General features: G+C 40.1%; 1 protein-coding gene across 8 annotated transcripts in view; it reads right to left on the bottom strand.

Annotated features, from left to right (window-relative positions):
- Positions 1-6,139: 6,139 nt before the first annotated feature.
- Positions 6,140-20,453, bottom strand: part of LARP4B (La ribonucleoprotein 4B) — a 55,446-nt gene continuing 41,132 nt past the window's right edge. For 5 of the 8 annotated variants that reach the window (XM_068174042.1, XM_068174034.1, XM_068174053.1 and 2 more), the window contains 6 exons: positions 19,954-20,208; positions 18,509-18,554; positions 15,295-15,459; positions 11,259-11,380; positions 10,518-10,629; positions 6,140-9,977 (listed from right to left, as the gene is read on the bottom strand). In XM_068174042.1, the coding sequence (XP_068030143.1) occupies positions 9,696-9,977; positions 10,518-10,629; positions 11,259-11,380; positions 15,295-15,459; positions 18,509-18,554; positions 19,954-20,208 (982 nt within the window). In that variant the 3' untranslated portion in view covers positions 6,140-9,695. The remainder of the gene's footprint in view (positions 9,978-10,517; positions 10,630-11,258; positions 11,381-15,294; positions 15,460-18,508; positions 18,555-19,953; positions 20,209-20,453) is intronic. The other 3 variants (XM_068173998.1, XM_068174025.1, XM_068174007.1) reach the window with 2 other exon arrangements.

The raw sequence follows: 20,453 nt of genomic DNA, 5'->3' as shown, positions 1-20,453 counted from the left end.
GGGGAAACTTACCTGCAGCCCCCTCCATACCTATGGGGAGCCATCTAGGAAACAGAACGGGGATCTGTATAGCAGAGCAGAGGGAGATCAAGAGGGAAGAGGTACAAGGGTTTAAGGAGAAAGTCCTTCCCCAAAAGGGCAGTCAAACATCAGAGCAGATTGCCCAGAGAGGTTGTACAGCTTCCATCCTTGGAGGCTTTCAAAGTCCAGATGGATAATGCCCTAAGAAACCAGCTCTGATCCTCCTTTGAGCAAGATGTTGAACCAAAGATCTCAGAATCACAGAATATTCTGAGTTGGAAGGGACCCACAAGGATCATCAAGTCCAGCTCTCAGTGAAAGGCCCATGGGGGGACTGAATCCACTTCTTTGGCATTATTAGCACCATGTACCTCATGAGACCCCTTCAGACCAGAACTCCTCTATTTTTCTATAGTTTGTGCTGAATGGGAAAACATTTAATAGCAAATAGAAAACCATTCTATGAGTTGCAGCTGCTTCCTAACAAAGACTGTAATAAAAAAACATGCTACGCATGTTTATATTAATAAAGAATTCCATCACTTGGCCATTTGTACATATGAAACCAAGTTCACACATCAAGCTTTGAGCTACAGGTGTCTATACAAGCTGTATAAATATGTGCCTTCATATTTCAACAGAGCTGAGGAGCTACTCAAGCAGATCCAAGCCACAGAATCAAAATTCAGCTGATCAGGATGCAGATGAACAGCTCTCCAGGCTCCCCTGGCTATTGATCCAATCTCCATGGACCAAGCAGACAATTCAATTTATGTACATCTGTAAGCTGAGTCCCAACCACTGCCTAGTGGTCTGTAACTTAATTTCTATGTATTATATACACATGCATTGCTTTGCTATGTAGTATTAGCAGACAACAGCCATACACAACCCCCATTTAAGTGCTTACAAGTCAAATCTCATGTCATTTGCTTGGGAGTTTTTACCAGCTCAGACAGAGCTCAGTCTGTCTTGGCAGCTGTGGGCAAGGGATGGGAAGACAACTGTAAGAAGCAGAGGGGACCAACATTTTACACTTCTTAAAGAAGAAGGGTCTTGCAATCATGGTCCAAGCCTCCATGGACCATGAGAAATCCCCACAGGCTCAGCCTGCTCTTCTCTTCCACAGGAATTTTTAAATCACCAGTTCTCAGAGAAATGGAATCAAGTAAAAAAACATTTAGATGTCCCCAGAAATACTGTCAAATACCTGAAGGTGGCTGTGGGTCAGGAGAGGCTGACTCTGGTGACAATAAGTATCTCCACAAAGAGAGACAACCTCTCTAGGCAACCTGCACCAGTGTTGAATTATCCTTAGAAAAACCAAAGGGGCTTCTTCTGCCTGAAGAGAATTCCCTGTTCCAGTTTGTGTACACTGTCTCTGGTTCTGTCACTGGACACCACTGGAAGATTATGTCTCCAACACCTTTTCTCCCTCCCTCAGGTATTTGTACACACAGACAAGATCTCTCTGAGCTGTCTCTTCTCCAGGATGAACAGTCCCAGCTCTCCCACTGTCCTTGTTTGACAGATGCTTCAAATCCCTTCATCATCTTGACAGCCGTTCACTACGCTCACTCCAATGTGTCCAGGACTTTTTTTGGACAGAGGAGCCCAATGCTGGACCCAGCAGCCCAGGTGTGGCCTCACAAGTGCTGAGCAGAGGAGAAGGATCATTGCCCCTGACCTGCTGGCAATGCTCTGAGGGCTGTCCAGGATGCCACTGGCTTTCTGTACTCTATGGGCACATTGCTGTCTCATGTCCAACTTGTTGCCCACCTAGTGCCCCCAGGTCCTTTTCCACAAAGCTGTTTTTCCAGCTGTTTTCCGCACTCCAGCTGGTGCATGAGGTTGTTCATGAAGCCAGAGGTGCAGGATTCAGCATTTCCCTTTGTTGGACTTCATAAGATTTCTGTTGGTGCCCATTTCTCCAGCCTTGTGGAGGTCCCCAACTCTACAACATCCAACAAAACCAATCTTTGATAAACCATGGTCAGAAATACAGCAATCAGCAACTCACCCCCTTCCAGTTAAAGAGCAACCCTCAACAGAAATTACAACTTGAAGTTACAGGAAAGCAGGATTGTACACGTAACCTCAGGCAATTCTACATAATTTGAAGCAGAAACAAAGTAGTGACTTTTCACACCAAATCAATGCTAATGTCTACTGCATCCTGGCTGTCAGAACCACTGAGACACCAGCCTGAGGCTGAACAGTGAAGCATGAGGTGAGCTGCCTACACAAGGTGTGTTGCTAAGTCCAGCTCTGCTGTACTTCCTTGCCTTCCCATTCCAGAACCACCTGTGGTACCTGTATCTCCTCCTCTGTGTAAGAAATAAAAAAAGAGTTCCACACAGCATATCTTCCCTTTTTGTTTTAAATTTCTAAGCTCAATGTACATTAAACCTGGCACATAACTTCCATGTGTCCAACCCAGTGTGGCTGCCTTTCGATTTCCTAGGCTGGGATGAAAGCCTAGGAAACTCAGGATGGCAGCCAGCATAGCTGAGTTTCTGTCTCCAAGAGAATCACTGTTCAAATGAAAAGTAAAATACAAAGGTTTATCTGAAACAGACTTTGCTACCAAGGAGGCATTTGTCTGGCAGTTCAAGGAGTAAAATCTACTGAGAAAATCACTCTAGCAAATCTGTCACTTCAGTGTCCACTGTCTGAATCAACAAGTCTCTCCAACACTTATTTGCCACAGATTCAAGGCAGGAATCCTCCCTCAGCACCAGCACGAGTCATCCCAGAGGAGATGGACACATTGCCAGTATGCAGGAAGGACGCAAACTCCAGCAAACACAGAAATGAAGAAAATATCACAAACATCCTAAACCCAGCAACAACTGTAAATATGAAAAAATAGAGCATACTTTTTTGATTTTCTTGTGTATAGTTTTGAACACATACCTAGATAATCCTCCTCTGAGTACCAAATTTGCTTTACTGAGTGGGACAAAATATGAAACTCCAGCAAACTGATATGCTTCAAAATGCTGAGTCTATTGTATTGGTGAAAACAGGTGCAATTCTTAGGAGCTGCCATCTACCTCAAGCGATGCAGCTCCCAAAAATAGAAAGCATAGAATCATTAGAGATGAAAAGAAGAACATAAGAGAGGGAAAATGACTATGAATTTCACACATCCCATTTCTAAAGGAGAACAAAATCCTTGAGTAAGAGACTGTGTAGGTCAGGACAGCACAGACACCACGGATCCCAAGAAGTTCCATTCAGGAAAAAGGCCTTCTCCCCCACAGAGCATATTTAACTGCCCACTTTTGTTCCCATCACAAAGTGCATCCTGCTGCCCTCCTGCAGGAGAGGCACCAGCTGCCTCCCACCCCAAAAAGGGCTGGCTTGTGGGGGCTGTGAGCCACTGCCGTGCAGAGCCGGCTCCGTTCTGTGCTGACACCCTAAACCTGAGCTAAGGACGCTGGAGCTGGAGACGAGAGCAAAAGTGACAGATTTCTTGTGTGAGCCACAACCTGTGAATTGCAGATTCCTGGAAAACACCCCAGCCTTGGAGGTGACAGGCTGGACCTGCTTGAATCTCACTCACTCTTCTACCTGGGCTGACATCTCAAGCTACACAGAGAGCATGCATGTGGCTTCATTTTGGAAGACATTAGACACATTTCATTGTGTATCAGTAATTTCCCCCATGCAGATTTCTTAGATCTGTCCAGCTTTGGCATGTTTTACAACTCTAAATTCTTCCATTTATCCCTCCTTCCTCAGAGCACTTAGCCACAGTAGATTCACTGCTCTGCAGATGCTGTCTGCCTTCAGCAAATGGGATGTGAAGCCATCAGGCTGCAGGATGGCTTTCGCACCCCACGTGCGGAACACAAGCACACAGAGCAATTTGCTCATCAAACTGATGGGAATTTAGAGAAATTAGGGAATGATTTTATCTTTTGACTCCCTTCCCCAGCACACACCCACCCCTTCTGCCCTCCATTTTGCAAAACAGTGAACTGCTCCCAAACCAGTTGTGACAAGATGCACAAAGACCTTTAATAGTCTATCATAAGAGAGATTAAAGATTTAGCACATTTACAGCTTGTACAAAATAGCCAAAAACACTAGAGCAGAAATTGGACCCTTTCTCCTCTCCATTGTAAGAAAAAGGCTCAAAAATCACCAAGCTTGATGACTGAAGCCACATACACTGGAAGGAGCAAAGCAACATTTAAGCCAAGATTTCTGCCTTCCATTTGTCATAAGCCAATTGTACCAACACTCAGTTTACTCTGGCTGATTGCAGTACAGTGTTCCTGCCAGGACTATCACCATGGCACTCTTCTCTGGGCATCAACTGCACTCCTATTCCTTCCTGCACTGTTCTGCTGGTACAACAAAAGCTGCTGACCTACTCCAAGTCCTCCCCTTTCCCGGGTACTTCTCAGAGCAGCCAGTGTGCAGGTGTGAGGGAGCACACAGGAAGAAGAATGGCACAGGTGAGGCCAGCCAGCCTTTTTGCAGCATTTCGGTGCTTACTTGGCACAACAGCTCAGGAACTGTGCTACACATGCCACTCCCATAGGAACTGAATTTCTACCTGATCCATTTATGTTGGGCACTGAAATATATCCCAAGATGTTTATCCATGATGAGTGAAGGCTGCAGTAACCAAGCTACCATAACCAGATGGCACCAGACAGTTACAGAGCTTATTCTCTCAAAAGCAGAGAAGAAGTGCATAACATTGCTTTCATCTGCACACCAGCTAAATTTGAAATTCAATCACTTCCCTGACTTAAATGGTTGCAGTCATAAAAGCTCAGCTATTACCAGAACACGAGGTTTTAATGTAAAGGTTCGTGGAGTAAAAGCATATTAGAAAACTTTAAACTTCATGAAATCTTATTTTCTAAAGAAGCCTTAGGAAGAATGCGTAATGAATCAGTTTCTGAGACAATAAGTAAATTTTGGATGCTCAAATTGCACATAATTTTCTACATTCACTCTTTCTCATCATGCTCAAGAGGACACAAAACCATGTGTTTAGCATGAACATTGGTGCAGCCATTACTGAACATCACTTTTTATTGAGAAAAAAAATCAGCACAAAGGGGACACTGCCCAGTTTTGTTGTGCAAACAAATAGATCCCCATTTTCTGTCAGAGCTGGGGTGGTCCTACAGAGCCTCATTAGAATCATGGAAGCATTGCTGACAAATTCCCATGCATTTTTACACATTAAGTGGCAGAAAACTTTATCCCAAGGGCAGAACAGGACACTCTATGCTCAAGTGAAAACTGGTTGCCTTCAACTACCTGTAGCCCAGGTCATCACCAAAGCCCAGTGGTTAAGGGAATTTTCCAGCCTGGAGATGCTCACAGTGCAGGCTGGTATTCCTGTGTTGGCTTACTTTGCTGAGCAGACAGTAGTGAGGAAATAGAAACAAGAACAGTCTAACCTGTCCAGGAGCTTACAGAACCAATACTGCAATACTTCCCAAGATGCATATAAACCACAGCAACTGTTAATACTTCCATGCTTACATCCATTGTTATAATCGGTCAGATATAGCTGTATAAGAGAAAAAACTCAACAAAACAAAAAAGGTGATGGTGGGGTGGTGTTTGAATTATTTCCAAAATATTCTTTTACGTAGACAGAGGATATCCCAGAAGCTCTTCTTTCCTAGATGCAAGACCTTCTTCGAGAAGAACTTCTAAAACCAGCTAAAGTCAAAAATAATCTCAAGACATCTCCAGATTCAAATACCATGCAACCAAAGGACCAACCCAAACATTAAAATCCATATTTAGGACCAAGCCAATACCTTATCTAATAAACTGATGAAACCAACTAATAGAACCTTCAGTAAACAACACAAAAGCGTTTGTGTTTGCTTTAAAAAAAGTTAACCAGTCATAGTTACCTAATAGAGAAAGACACTGCAGCCTTCAGAGATATATCACAGAGGTTCTTGGTGCTGATACAGAGCCTTAGGTGATGGTTACAAGAGCTATGTTGAACAGGAAAGCAAAAGGGTTTTTTTTCCCAAAATTAGAAATATACAATTTCCAAAAATGGGAGTAAAAGACAAAAGGTAATGAAAAATACTGCTGAAGAAATGTTTAATTAAAAAAATCAGGATTCAACAGTGCCTAAATCTTTATTTTTCATAACCTACATATTTTTTTTTTTCAAATTAGACAGTTTTACATTTTTATGACACAAAAGGAAACTTAAATTACTGATAGTTTACATGTAAGCTTGATTCCAGTCTTAATGGAAGAAGAACAAAAACAAAAACCCTCAAAAAGGCTCCCATATTACACTTCTATTTCATGAATTGGCAGCTGTTAGGTCTCCTCAGAAATCCTGGATTGTCTGCTGCTATTAGTGTAATAGGTTACGAAGCACAAAACCCCTACCTGTAGCTGAAGGAGATACAGAGATAGGTGTGCACCATTACAGTCAGCTGTTGCTCCTGATACTCTGCCCCACGCTCCAACAATGGCCTTTCCATGCCAAGGGCTCAAGGCTTTGAAGGACAATGCAGCAACATAAAAAATTTGCCACTGCTCACACATTTCTAAGTGACAGTGTCACGGGGCGGGACTGATCTGAAATTACACTCGGTTTTGAAAGCAACCTTTTTTCTAAAATTCCTGGAAGAACTTCAGATCCCATTTTGACTTGTTCTCAAAATGAAAAGCATCACCACACAGTTCTAACAGGATAAAATGCCAATTTCAATTACTGGATCCCTGAACCTTGAGCTCAGCTACTGCTTTTGGGAGATTTTTAATTTTAAAAGCTATGTTTTAATCCCACTTCTGTATCATAGCAACAGTCTGCATGCAACTTCACAACTCTACTCTGAAAACTCCATTTTGTCACTGAGTGGGGGGGAGGAATAAATCTCAAAGCAAAATACAGTAAGGAGAAGTTGTGTTGTATATTACACAGCGATTTGGCGTGTCACTTTTTTAAAAAAAAGCTATAAAACCACATCAGAGGAAGGTTTAAACTTTAGATGCAACAGACTGTTGCTGGGTAAGCAGTAATTACAGTGTATTGACCTATCACAAATGGCAGCAGAATACATTAGAACAGCACAACACATCCCACTGGTCTCAACAGATCACCTCGGGTACCGGTGAGCACCAGGACGAGCCGCTCACAGCCGCTGGAAGGGACCACTTGCCACTGTTTGCAGCTGGTAAAGCCTTTCACTTGCAGCAGACAAACAAAATTAATCATACAGCTGGCCTAAACCATACACAAATCTAGCTACTGCTTTCACTGCCACTGGGGAAAGGAGAAGGGGATAAAAAAGTCCAATGACAGAAGTAGTTGAGCAGTTTTGGTGGTGGTGTCGGGGTCCTATCTCCTCCCTCAGCATTCACAAAGTGCGCTTTGGAAACAGGAAAAATCTACAGACTCCACATGCCCTATTTTGACCAATTCTGCAGCATACAAGAGGCTGGATTTACAATGCCAACTAGTTACCAATTGATGCTTGTAATAGGAAATTTATCAGGAGTCAACTTCTATAGTTACTTTACAGTTCTATGAACCATGCATTGATACTCTTGAAAGCAGACAAGTAAGCTTCAGTGTATATTTTTGCAGCAGTCAAGTTTTTCCCCAATTAGACTTGATTTTTATTAATGACTTAAAAATTACAGTTTGACTGCTGAAATTCATTATTTACATTGCAGATCACTTTTGAATTGGTGAAATTGTTTGGTATTAAAGGGACTTTAGGAAAATATTTGAGGGCTTTCAAATAAGATTTTCATTCCATTTCCCTTTTGCAGTGAAGAGGCAGTCAGTTCAACACACCAGAATAAAATAAGAAAAAGAAAAAACAACAAATTAAAGTAATATTCAAACCACAACATTTAGTTTATCTACATCCAGCTCAACAGCAACATTTATAATATCAATAATTTTTATCAGATTTTTTTCTTTAGGGTACCTTTTTATATGTTCTGATTATTTACAACTGTACAAGCAAAGCACACACTTCCAAGTGCACATATTTAATACAGTATTGACTATTTGCATTTACAGGTTTTTCAACAATCTGAAAAAGATCAACTGTTTAAGATCTTTAAGGTATATTACAAAAACTGCTGCTAGTTCCTGTACTACAGTATGTTTACCCAGTAAGACCAGTGACAATAGATACATACTGTAACTGAGTAATTCTGTATGCCATTCATGCTAACCCTCCATGGGGTCAGACCTCATTAACTCTAAACTGTCTTGTACAAAAGTTAAGGCAAAGTCATTTTCAAGTTTAAATAAAATTCAAGTCTTTAAATATTGGATGGAAATAATTCTTTAAAAAAATCAGTTGTTTAAATAAACATTTTTGTGGAATAAACTGTACTGTCATAGTCAGCAGGAATGAGTTTTGTCTGAACTTCCTGCAGTTTAAACACTTAAAGAAAAGCTTTAGGCATTTTAAACAAAAATAATTTATATTCAACTTTATTAGAAACTTGCTAATTTAGTGCATCCTTGTCCTTCAGAAAGCGCATCACTTCTAAAGTAAGTGTGAGAAACCTCATCCCAGAGGTAAATATCAGGGATCTCTTCCTCCACCACACAAAACAAACACCATTATCTCACGTCTTGAAAAATTTAAATCCGTATGCCAATGCTTGTAGTTACAGGAAGATGTCAACACAAGGCTGACTAAGATATGAACTCTTTCAAAGAGCACTTGGGGCAGAGTTTAAAAAAAAAAAGTCTACACAGAGCACAGGGGTAACCAGAATATACAGCGCTGACTCAGTTAACTCCCTTACAAGCACAGGGAAGCTAAGGTTATCACAAGAAGGCTACTCTGCTTTCTCCTGATAACATCCACTAACAGGCTTCACCACCATAGAAGCTCAGACTTGATTCTTTCTATTCACAATGTGCTTTGTATTTGCAAATTATAACATCAGTTTTATTCTGGAGTGAGAAGATGGTTACTTGCTTGCAGTAAGTCAAAAAAGGAAATATTTCAGAAAGACTGCTATGGTGCCCTGTAGAATTTATTTTGTGTGTGCAAAACATCAAAAAAAAGATTAAGTTTTTAAAAATGCTAGAAACAGCTACTCATTTAACCTAAAAGTGCAAGTTCATTTGCTGACACTTAGTAGCCCAATAAAAAAAAAATCTTCAAGGTCACATACTAATTTGTAAAATATATCTACTTTCTTGCACTCTACACACTAGCTGCCGGTATCAGTCTTTTGGACACTAATTTAGATATGTACTTGCAGACCAGTTTATTAAAAATATTGCAGCAGCATGTTTCTGCTTAACAGTTTAGAAAAAACTCACTATACAGAGCTTGCACTCACACAGCCACAGAGAGGCTTAATAAAAAGTTGATTTTTTTTTTTTTAAAGACAAATATTTTACACCTTGGAAAAAAAATATCACACTAAGCTTCACCTCCAATTAAGCACCAATCTAAATGTAAGGTTTAGAACAACTATCCAGAAATATTCAGAAAAATAGAATGCTTGTTCAAGAGGGGGGAAAAGTATTTCACAAAAAAATATCTTGCAGGCATTGTTACATGCCTTGTATCACTGCAAGCTCCTAACCAGCAACTCATTCTCAGGTATCTTAGTGGGAACATGGGTTTAATTTGTGGGAAACAGACCTCTTCTCAAATCCCTCCCAGGTGTTATTTTCACTGAGGAGATTTTGGAGGGGTATTCTGTTCTTTATTTAAGCGTTTGCCAATGGCTGGAGGGGACGATCTGCGTCCTGACTGTCTTCTCTGGTCTTTGGGTTGTCCAGGATGTGACTTTGCAGGAGGAGGTTCTCTGTTTTTCTCTATTGTTTCTGTGGGCTTTTTTTCTTCTTTCCCACATGCTACAGTGTTTGGCTTCTGTTCTTTCTGGGGTTGCAATGTAGGAGGATCCTTAGTTGTTCTCTGGCAAATTTCCGCATAACTAGGTTTTCGCAGTTCCTGGGAAATCAGAAACAAACAGGACAGAGTTAAACAAAGCATCCCGAGGAAAAAAAAATTACTTTGATGAACAGAAAAGGGTGAAGTCCTTGTCCCAAAAGACTGCTGCACTTAAATATGCAGATGAGTATGAAGTTTACAAAAGCTGCATAAACAAAAAAGCTGAAGAAAAGGTAAAACATAAAATAGCCAGAGATGCCAGAAAAACGGGGGTACTGGCGTAGGGCAAAATACTTCCCTTTCAAACTCTAAACCAGCTGAAACACACTGAATATCTGGTTTCAATATCAACATATGTATTAATACTTCTACCTCAAGGATACTACCAAGAAAAGGATTCAGATAAGAGGATCTCTTTTGCACTGTTAATTGCATAATTCTATCATGCAAGTAATTGTGAAGCCCAATAAGCAAATTTAAAGCTGCTGGACAAATTCTAGGATGCTGGGCTCACATGATTAGGCAACACTGGATAGCAATAAATATTCTCTTAAATGCAAACTGGATCATTAAGAAGAAGTGAATAACAAGGTCACTTACTATGGCAGCCCCATTGACTTGTACCGATTTACATGCAGTACTCAGAGTGGAAGAAGAAAGTCTTTCTGTACTCTGTGTCTCTCTCTGCTGTTTATCCACAACTTTGGAGTCCCTGTAATCATCCAGCAGGAAGCAAGGCTCATGAAAAGTGAAACTTCAGGACAGATGAATGGTTTAATAATAGGTCTAAAAAGTTTGAGTATGATTGCAAGTAGTTATAAAAAGCTATAATTTGCCTAGCACATGATGACTAGCACTGCATTCAAAAATGCCATCAAAAATAGAAAAAATATATTCCTGTGCAATGTGACACTACCTCTCATTTGTCATGTTCTAATAGCATTTAGCTACTCAGCTATTTGATTTGCAGGTTCCAAATAAACTGTTACCAAAAAACTTTTTTTATGGTACGGACATCAGTACCCACAGGGCCATGGGTTTACTTCCTGTATTTCAAAGCTATCTAAATACAAGAGAGTAAGGTATTCATTAAACTTCTTCTACTCACAGAAACTAAACCACAACACTAAATTTGCTTCTGCTAAATGACTATTATGACTGAATCACTATTATGATATTGTTCAGAAATTAAGCTTTATTGCCTTTACTACAAGTACAACAAAATATTACTTCTTTCATTGATTAAGATTTTAAAAGCTATTTACATTGTTCTGCCTGATGAAAGAAAATGCAAATGTGATTCAGAGCAGAATAATTATACCCATGTAATTAAGTGCTTACTCAGTAGGCTGGGGTGGCGAAGGAGACCTTTCAAAGGTCCTGGGCAATGTAGAAGAAACTGGTAACGGCTCTCGAGGAATTCCTGATGGAATAGTGTTTGTACTTGCATCCACATTAATGTTCTGAAGGAGGAAAAAAGGCACAGAAAGACAATCAAAATATCCAGTTATTATGGTTTGCCTGAAAAGTAGCACAACCAGGAAACAGTTCATAATTTGATTTATACTGGTAAATTGACTATAGGAAGGTACAGAAGGAGCCAATATATATATAATAATGAATATGTAATTCTTTCCTTTACATTTATTTAGAAACACAGACAGATGTGGTTATTTCCAAAGAAGTTAGAAGCTTCAGGTCCCTTTGGGACATATCTGAATGACAAAATCACTTTGAATCATTAAGGTTAGAGAAGACTAATCGATCATCACCTTGTCAACTAGACCATAGTACTAAGTGCCACATCTGGTCATTTCGTGAACACTTCCTAGGGTGGTGACTTCATCTCTTCTCTGGGCAGCATGTTCCAACACTTCACTTGCCTTTCAGTAAAAAAAAAAAAAATTTTCCTGACTTTCAACCTAAACCTCCCCTGGCACAGCTTGAGGCCATTTCCTCTCATTTTCCTGTCACTGGTTACCTAGGAAAGGAGACCAATCCCCACCGGGCTACAACCTCTGTTCAGGCACTTGTAGGGAGTGATAAGGTGTCCCCTGAGCCTCCTTTCCTCCAGGATACACAACCCCAGTTCCCTCAGCTGTTCCTCATAGCCTGTGCTCCAGACCCTTCACCAGCTTTGCTGCTCTTCTCTGGACATGCTCCAGCGCCTCAACATCCTTCTTGTATTGAGGGGCCCAAAACTGAACACAGCATTCCAGGTGCGGCCTCACCAGTGCCCTGTACCTGAGGAAAATCACTGCCCTGGTCCTGCTGGCCAAACTACTGCGGATCCAAGCCAGGACGCCTTTGGCCTTCCTGGCCACCTGGGCACACCTGGCTCATGTTCAGCTGCTGTCAACCAGCACCCCCAGGTCCCTTCACACAAGACCACTTTCCAGCCACTCAGTCCCCAACCTGTAGTGCTGCCTGGTGTTGTTGTGACCCAAATGCAGAACCCAGCACTGGGCCTTGACCCACACAATTGGCCTTGACCCATCAATCCAGCCTGTCCAGACTCCTCTGCAGACCTCTCCCTTCCTACCCTCCAGCACATCAACACTCCTGCCCAACTTAGTGCTGCCTGTGAACTTACTGAGGGTGCCCTTGATCCTCTCATCCAGATGACCGATGAGGTTATTAAACGAGACTGGTCTCAGTGCCGAGCCCTGGGGAATACCACTAGTAACTGGACTTCTTTCCACCTGGAAATTTTACACCTGCTGGTGACAAAGCAGGCTTTGCACCTGTTTGCATAACCACAGGCAGCCTAAGAAGACAAAAGTCTCCTAGTGCTGTGCACTAAGAACTGTCTTCTTCAAAGCTCCAATTCGGTATCATCCCAATATAATGATTTGCTACCAAGCAAAGGCTTTTTCCATAGCCCTCAAAAGATTCTGCTCGTGCCAAGTGATACTGTGCTTCCAGATAAATGCCAAATAGGTTCAAGATGCATACATTAATTTAAATTGTCACAAAATAAGAAAAGACAACTTTGTATCCTGAAAAACACATATCTCACATTTATAATGATTCTGTTTGTTTTAAAGGTCGCTATGTTCTTTGTATTGCTTCTGACCTGTCTCATTCTAAAAACTCCAAACCACCCCAAAGAGATTCTGGTATGCAGAAGGGGAAGCAATGGGAGAATACAAGCTCAGAAGGAACAAGATAACCCTCCTTTTCCCCCAGCCAAGTCACCATTCAAAAGGGCATAAACCCTAAGACTCCTATGGTCTGCTAAAAAGGAAAATGGTGTTTGATGGCACTGTTTTAAAATCAGGCAGCATAGATTATTACTGCTGTAGACCTAAGCCTAGTTTGATTCAAAATAAAAGACTGCAAAAGGTCGATGTTTAGAAATAACAGAACAGCTTTTATAGTTTTATTCAATGTAATAGTGTGTGCAAAGGCTTGAAATTGCAAGCTGCAGAGCATTCTGACCTAAGTGCATCAGAACTTGTAGGTACATGGTTAAGTGTGAACAGCTTCAAGTCAAGCAGACATGCAAGAGCTTTTCCTTGCCAAAACACTCAGCCCTTGATCTGACAGTGCTGCACTTCCTAGTTACAAAATGTGGGATGATTATTACCTGCCATTCCCCAGAGCTACATCTAGAAGAGCATCACTAAGCAAAGAGCATAAAGATATGATGCTTGCATAAGAACTGCTGGAAACGATAGACCTTTAGTCCCCTCAGCTTCTGTACACTGGACTTGCCCATCTGTATGAAACAAGGGAAGCACTGTGTAACTCTACTTCAGTGCTTTGTAACCCCACATCAAGTGACATGAAAAAACATTGAGATCAAGGTGAAAAGCAGCCTGTATACATTGGCAAGATCGATGTTAGCTCAAACATCTTTGTAGCAGAACACAATTGCTCTTTGGAGCCAGCTGCTGTTATCTTACTCTTTACTTAAAAGCCAACAAGGAAAGGCAGCATAATCCCTTTTTTCCACACAATGGTACAGAATAACTCCTGTACACTGGAAAGTGAAACTGGTAAATTGAAGGATGCTTTTTAATGTGACAGTGCACTGCAAGTATCATAAAGCCTCAGTGCCTGACTGATATGAAGACTGCCTCTATAGGAGAGAAGTCTAAGTTCTTTACCGTAAGTACAAAGCAAGTACTAGATCTGTAATGGGGTAACAAAGGGTTTTCAGCTGCAGCATTAAAAGCAAGTGCTGGAATTGTATTTAAAACCTAAAATACGATGGTCAAAAATCACTTCATAAGTAACAGAGGTAAAATACTTCATAACTAATAGATCTTAGTCAAGAACAGCCGACCATCTGTAGTAGTGGCTGACAGTAAGTTAAACACTGCTCTTACCATGGCTCTGAACTGCACATTCCCCCTAAACACAATCCTGGAACACAGCGGCCCCTCCTACCACTTGCAGGAGACAGAGTAGATGGCTTGTCTGTACAGTCACTGCCTTGGGTGCAGGCTGCCCTGCTGCCTCCCCCGTTCTTTACCAACCCCTGACACATGGGCACCAAAGAAAACATTCTAAACCTAGCTTATTGCAGGAGAAGACACCAGAGATTGTGGTGTTTCACCACGTTGCTTTGCACTGCTAATGCAGGGCTTAACTTCTTCAGTTGTGGTTCAGCTAGAAAAACACAAGTTAAATGTCAGCTATCAAAAAAGCCAATACAGACTTTCATAGCAGTGCAGAGGGTTAAGTGAGTCTTGCTGGAGAAGAACATACTATCACTCACAGATGGCATGGCAGAGACAGTTCTAAGAATGAAATCTATGAAAAACTATTGAACATTAATTCTCAACTGCATCTCTACTACATCTATACAGCAGTGTTTGCCAAGTTATTCCGGTGTATTTTTATCTTTCTGAGCAATTTGACAAGACAACACTGGGATCCAGCTGGTTTTGGTGGCAGTTCTTGTTCCAGCTATGATGCCTAGTGTACTGAGATTATGTAGGCAGCTTCTTTATTTTGGTGCTTAGAAGTTTGTCTCTGTCACTTTAAAGTGTTTTATATATAACTCAGAAGTCTTACTTTCAAGCAGGAGGGAAAACATATCACATACTTTTCACCTGAGTCTATCAAAAGCCTGAGGCAGTTATGTAGAGCAAAGAGCATATTTTCTAATCTCTGCTATTAACATCTACTTATGAAACTGGTGCCCATATTGCCCACCATTTCAAAGAGAATGCCCAACAAACTCTTCTAAGATATAAGTGAAGAAGGCAGTAGCACATCATTTGACAGCTGTTTTTTTTAAGAACATTTCTTACAACCCATGCAAACCCTCAAGTTTTTCCATGTATAAACCAAATAAAAAAAAAAAAAAAAACAAGAGAGATGCAATTCTTTGTTTTCCCAACAAAAATGAACATCCACTACTCACTCTTTCTTTTGACGTTCCTATTACCACACTGGACAGTCTGTTTTCAAACAGGTCTTCAGTCTTTAAATTGCCAGCAGCCCCAGGTAATGGAGGAAAGCTAGATAAGCCCAATTCAAAGCTGGGAGATGGAGGTTTTGGGGGTGGTGGAGACTGTGTTTGGCCTCTCTGGAATAGAAATAGCATTTTGGGGTTACTGCACTAGATGACAGAAAAGATATGCACCTCTAAACTGTATTTTGCACTTGATTTGTATCAGCAAACCCCTGGAGAAGGCTCTCCCATCTCATCTCCCAAAAAACCCACAGAGTACTGAGGAAGAAATGCTTTCATTTTCCACTGTTGCCCTTAAAATATTTAACTATTATTTCAATGCCATGGTATATGCATCAGCTTTAGGGGCACTGGCATAGTAAGAAGTTTTCTCACTGACTCTTCCTTGAGGACAGACACACTGACACAGAAAGGAAAACAGACTGGTTTATGTATCATGATATGGTGAAAATACAATGCCCATTTATGTACAGTTAGTAACATCCTAAACAAAAAGACAGAAGTCAACAAGAATATTATTTGAAATATTATTAAGAAAGGGCAAGACAGCATGCCTTGTATGTAGTACAGACAATAACAATTTATATCTGATTAGTATTAATCTGTATTGTCACTGTGTAAAAATAGAAAGGTAAGTGTCAAAACTATTTTTGAAACAAACTTTCTAACTAAATCTAAGAAGAAAACCAATGTCTCAAGCATAAAACAACATCTGTGTGCTAAATGCAACTATTTTGCACTACAGAGAGCAGTTCAGGAGTTACAATTATCACAGTTTAAGATCACTTGTGAGAACTGCTGGTAAGGATTTGTAAGTTATTATTCTATTTACACAGGAAAAATAAAACTCCTTTGTAATACGTTGTAACTGAAGTTACCAATTAACTTCACCTACATCATGTAAACAAAGAAGTTTTACTTCAAAGAAGTGTTTCTTGACTGTGATGAGGCCTGTGCTAAGATGATCTCTGCTGCAAAATACCACATACAAACCAATCTTTGAAACAGTTCCTATTTTGAAAAGAAAATATGAGTATAGAGTCAAGATGGTGTGAATGTGAGAACAATGCTTCTGAACAAAAAGAACAACAGATATAAGACTATTTTGAGGTCTTTTCACAAACTACATGTAATGTCCAAAGAATTATGTGTCAAGAGGGAAGTGGGGAAAGAAAAAAGATATAAGCAAGAACAACTGCAACTCCAAGCACTGCTACTGACCCAGCATTACCCGCTGGAAGAATGCTACAGCAATGGAGACTGCAAATCTCCAAAACTGAAGTCAGATGACCTGTCAAAGGTCAGGGAGAGAGACTACATTAATCCAGCTCAAACTGCAAGAGGAACAACTCAAGTTTTTAAAAGTCATTCTTCAAATCACAGGACTTGCTCTTCTTAAATGGGACTGCAGTTCTGCAATAGCAAATGCTTTTATGTTACATTTTAAGTGACCCAGTTGAATCCTAAAACCCTCAAAATATTAAGGGTGGCATTAACATCTAAAATTAGCAGGATGAGGGAGGACTTCCATGAATTTTAAGCTAACAGCATAAAATTTCTCAAGTTAACTTCTTGTAGGTTCAGTATTTGGCTTATGTCTATAGCCTCAGAAACAATCTGATCAAAACGTTTCATGTTCTTTTTCATGCAAACATTCATACAACTCTATACTTTTTCATTTAAAAAGAAAAATCTCCTAAAGAAGTCACTACTCCATTCAAATATACTGGTTTTAGTGGTGTCCTGTGTACACTATCTAATTGCTACAGCATTACACAAGAAATAGGATACTTGATTCATTTATTTCCACAGTCTAAAGGGGGAAAACTTTAATCTTTTGGTTCCAAGTACACTTCCTTGCAGTCATGGGCGTGCAGCAGCTCTCACCTCTGCTCAAGATGCAGCACTGGACACTACAGACTGAAGATTCTTGGCCCGGAAGAGACTGGAAGGAACATGGCTGCACAGGCTGCCATTATAGCCTGGTGCTGACAGAAGGGAACTGTGGGTCTCCAAAGAAGTCACATCTACCAGTTTTTACATTCAAAGTTCAAATAATCTTTGCAGTCAGTTCTGTCAGAAGTGCTGCTCTGCTCAGGGAGGAGTCCAAGGTAATCCTTTCACTCCAGTCACTCATACCTAACCTGTACCACTTCCTTGTTCTTTTAAATACAGAAGAAAGTTAATAGGAAAACATCTAAAAACTCTACAGAAACTCTAAAGGAAACTCTAAAAACTCAAGCAGCTTTGAAAGGGCAAAAGGAAGAAGTACTGGGAATCCTACATGCAGTCTGGTCTCACTGCCTCTGGGAAGTCTGAGGAGAACTAAAAGCAATCAAAAGGAAGGAATCACTTGCTAAACTTTCCTGCTCCTTTATCTAAGTTCACTCGGGCCATGCAACAGCAGGAGCCACAAACACATAAATGCTGCAATTCCAAACCTTTAGGAAAGTGTTATGGCTCATGCAGTAGTGTTACTTTAGAATTGTAACATGAATAAGGAAATAATCTGGTTCAGCTTCATGAATATGCCATGTGTGGCAAAAATTAATTGCAAAGAAATGACTAGTTTTATCACACCAAACCTTAAATCCCACAAAAACATGTTTTTTTCTCTTCTACACTTAGTGCAGCCTTTTCAAGTATCAAGTTTACTTTGGTATTAACCTTGAATTTCAGTTTCCCAAAACCACAGTATTTTAATAGTGTTAGCATACCCTTACCTGGTGGCACTTGAAGAGGCATTTAAGGAAATGAACTGACCACTTCATAACAAATATTTTTGCTACACATTATGCCACAAGGATCTATATAATGTTCTTCACTGTCACCATGATTGATAATGAAGTATCAAGTGTTTTGAACTTAGGCTGTTTAGCTATTCCTGAATGTGAACACTGGCATGTTGACCAAAACTGAGATGGAAATTTTCTGCTACTGCAAGAGTAATTTTAACTTTTCCCTGACTTCTGCATTAATGGAAAATCTTCTCTGATACCCAAATGCAGTAAACTCACATGACTAATGAGCTGTTGTCTTTAATCAACTGTGATGTACAACTGCTTCTGCAGTAACTTATGTCACCTGCTACTCCACATAATACCCACACTCTTGCCTTGTTACTCTACTTTTATTAGAGACAAATAAGATCATGAACACTCACTGTAAACTTGTCCTCCCTTTTCTTTCGGTAGCCATATGAGTTTTTCCTAAGGGAAAGAATGCAGATATGAGAACCTTGCCTATAAATGGATGGAAAGCAGTTAATGACAACAGGAGAAATTAATTCCAATTGCTATTTCATCCATCTTCATTCTACACAGGTTACTAAGAAATGTTTTAGGGAAAAATTCCTAGAAGCTGTCCTTAAAATAAAGGCATACATCTTATGCAAGTCGGTGTAAGAATACACTGGTTACAAGTAATTCCTGTGCTAAAAGCATCTCAGTAGAGATTACATATAAGAGTTAGACAAAATGTTACAGTACCTAAATAAGGGGTCAGGAATTTTTGTATACCAGTGTAACTTCTCAAATACAGCTAACTATTTTCAATCCAGGTAAGGCTCCTTCAAAACATTTTCAGCACTTTGCCCCTAGCCCTTCTTCAGATAAAGCCCCTCCAAGCTGCTGTAAAATTTGCAGTGCATTCTAATTCAGTTTCAATATACTTTCTAAGTTAGACTTCTATCATTCTAATTGTATTCAATACTGAAACATCAAAATATAATTTTAGGTAGTGACTATTCCTGTACATTTCTGAGCAATCTTATTTCCTGAGTTCTTAAACATACTTTCATCTATTAGTTATAAGACAATTTGGTAAATTAGATTTAGAAAAGTATTACAACCCTAGCACAAAATACCCATTTAATTTTGCAATGATACAAGTCTGAAATAGGATCATCTGCAAAACACTTATCTTCCAATTCAGTAAGTCACTCAAAATGTGATTTACTTGGAGTCATAAATACAGCCATTATCAAAGCTGCACAATATTTTTATGAAGCACTTATTAGAACTGTATTTATAAATATGCCAATTTTCAGCTCCTCAGGTAGTTGGTTGTGGTTTTTGTTTGTTTGTTTTTAAAACAACATAACAATAGTTTCCTTTGCCTGTAGCAGTTTTTCCTCCCTCTACACCAATCCATCATCTTTGCTGTTGTGTATGTCCAGTTTGGTCAAAATTCTGATGCTTCAACTGAAAAAATGAAGAATGAGCACTGCTAATACACATTCAGGTGTGCAATTTACAAAGCTGAACAATGGAATTGGGCAGAACTCCTTCAATAAAGTCAAACAAATAATATACAAAAACTTTCTTGCACCAGATGAAGAAAGGATAGAGGATTAGATGTTATAGACCTAAATTGTTCATCAGTTGCCAATAATAATTTTCATCTGGTAGGAAAGTATGCAAGTCTGCTTTGCCTTTGTTCTGTATTTAACACTTTCTGTGATGTACTTGGCAAGATTTTAGGTTTGAGGAGAGAGTCTGAGTTTAAAGCAGCATTGAGAACACTAACAATACCACAGCTCTACTAAACAGAGCAGTTTAGAAGCAGCAGTACTTGGCTGTTCAGAGGACAACTACGGAGCACACTCACCTTCCTCTCCCTAATCCAGGGGACGAGTCAACGCTGGTCTGTTCCATCCGCCCAGTTCCCACTTCCCTCTTGGTGTAACTGGTGGTCGCACTCTGCACCCGTGTCCTGCTTTGTCCCGGCTGCCGCGTCTGTGGACTCCTGACGCCATTGATTAAACGATCAGCAGAAAAGTTGAATATTGTAGGACTGTCTAGAAGCCCAGGTCCCCTTTCTGCACTGGGTATTGTATGTCGTATATGTGACTTGCTAGGATTCCTATAAATTCAAAAGTCGTTTCAACATACGTGCACTATCAGAGATCTTCTGAGGCCTAAGCCTATTCACAGAATTCAGAAGAAGCAAGATCTTCAGTCCTTTATCACTTATTTCATTTATAAGAATGACCAATATTCACTGTAACGGGTCATGTGAATTACCAAAATTAATCTTTTCCCTCTGTTTTCAACTAGACCTTTACTATATGAATAATCCTGCTGATGACACGTCATCTCAGAATATTT

This window comes from Anomalospiza imberbis, chromosome 1 (genome assembly GCF_031753505.1).
Source record: "Anomalospiza imberbis isolate Cuckoo-Finch-1a 21T00152 chromosome 1, ASM3175350v1, whole genome shotgun sequence".
NCBI classification, from domain to species: domain Eukaryota; kingdom Metazoa; phylum Chordata; class Aves; order Passeriformes; family Viduidae; genus Anomalospiza; species Anomalospiza imberbis.
This window is presented reverse-complemented; position numbering and strand designations above follow the sequence as displayed.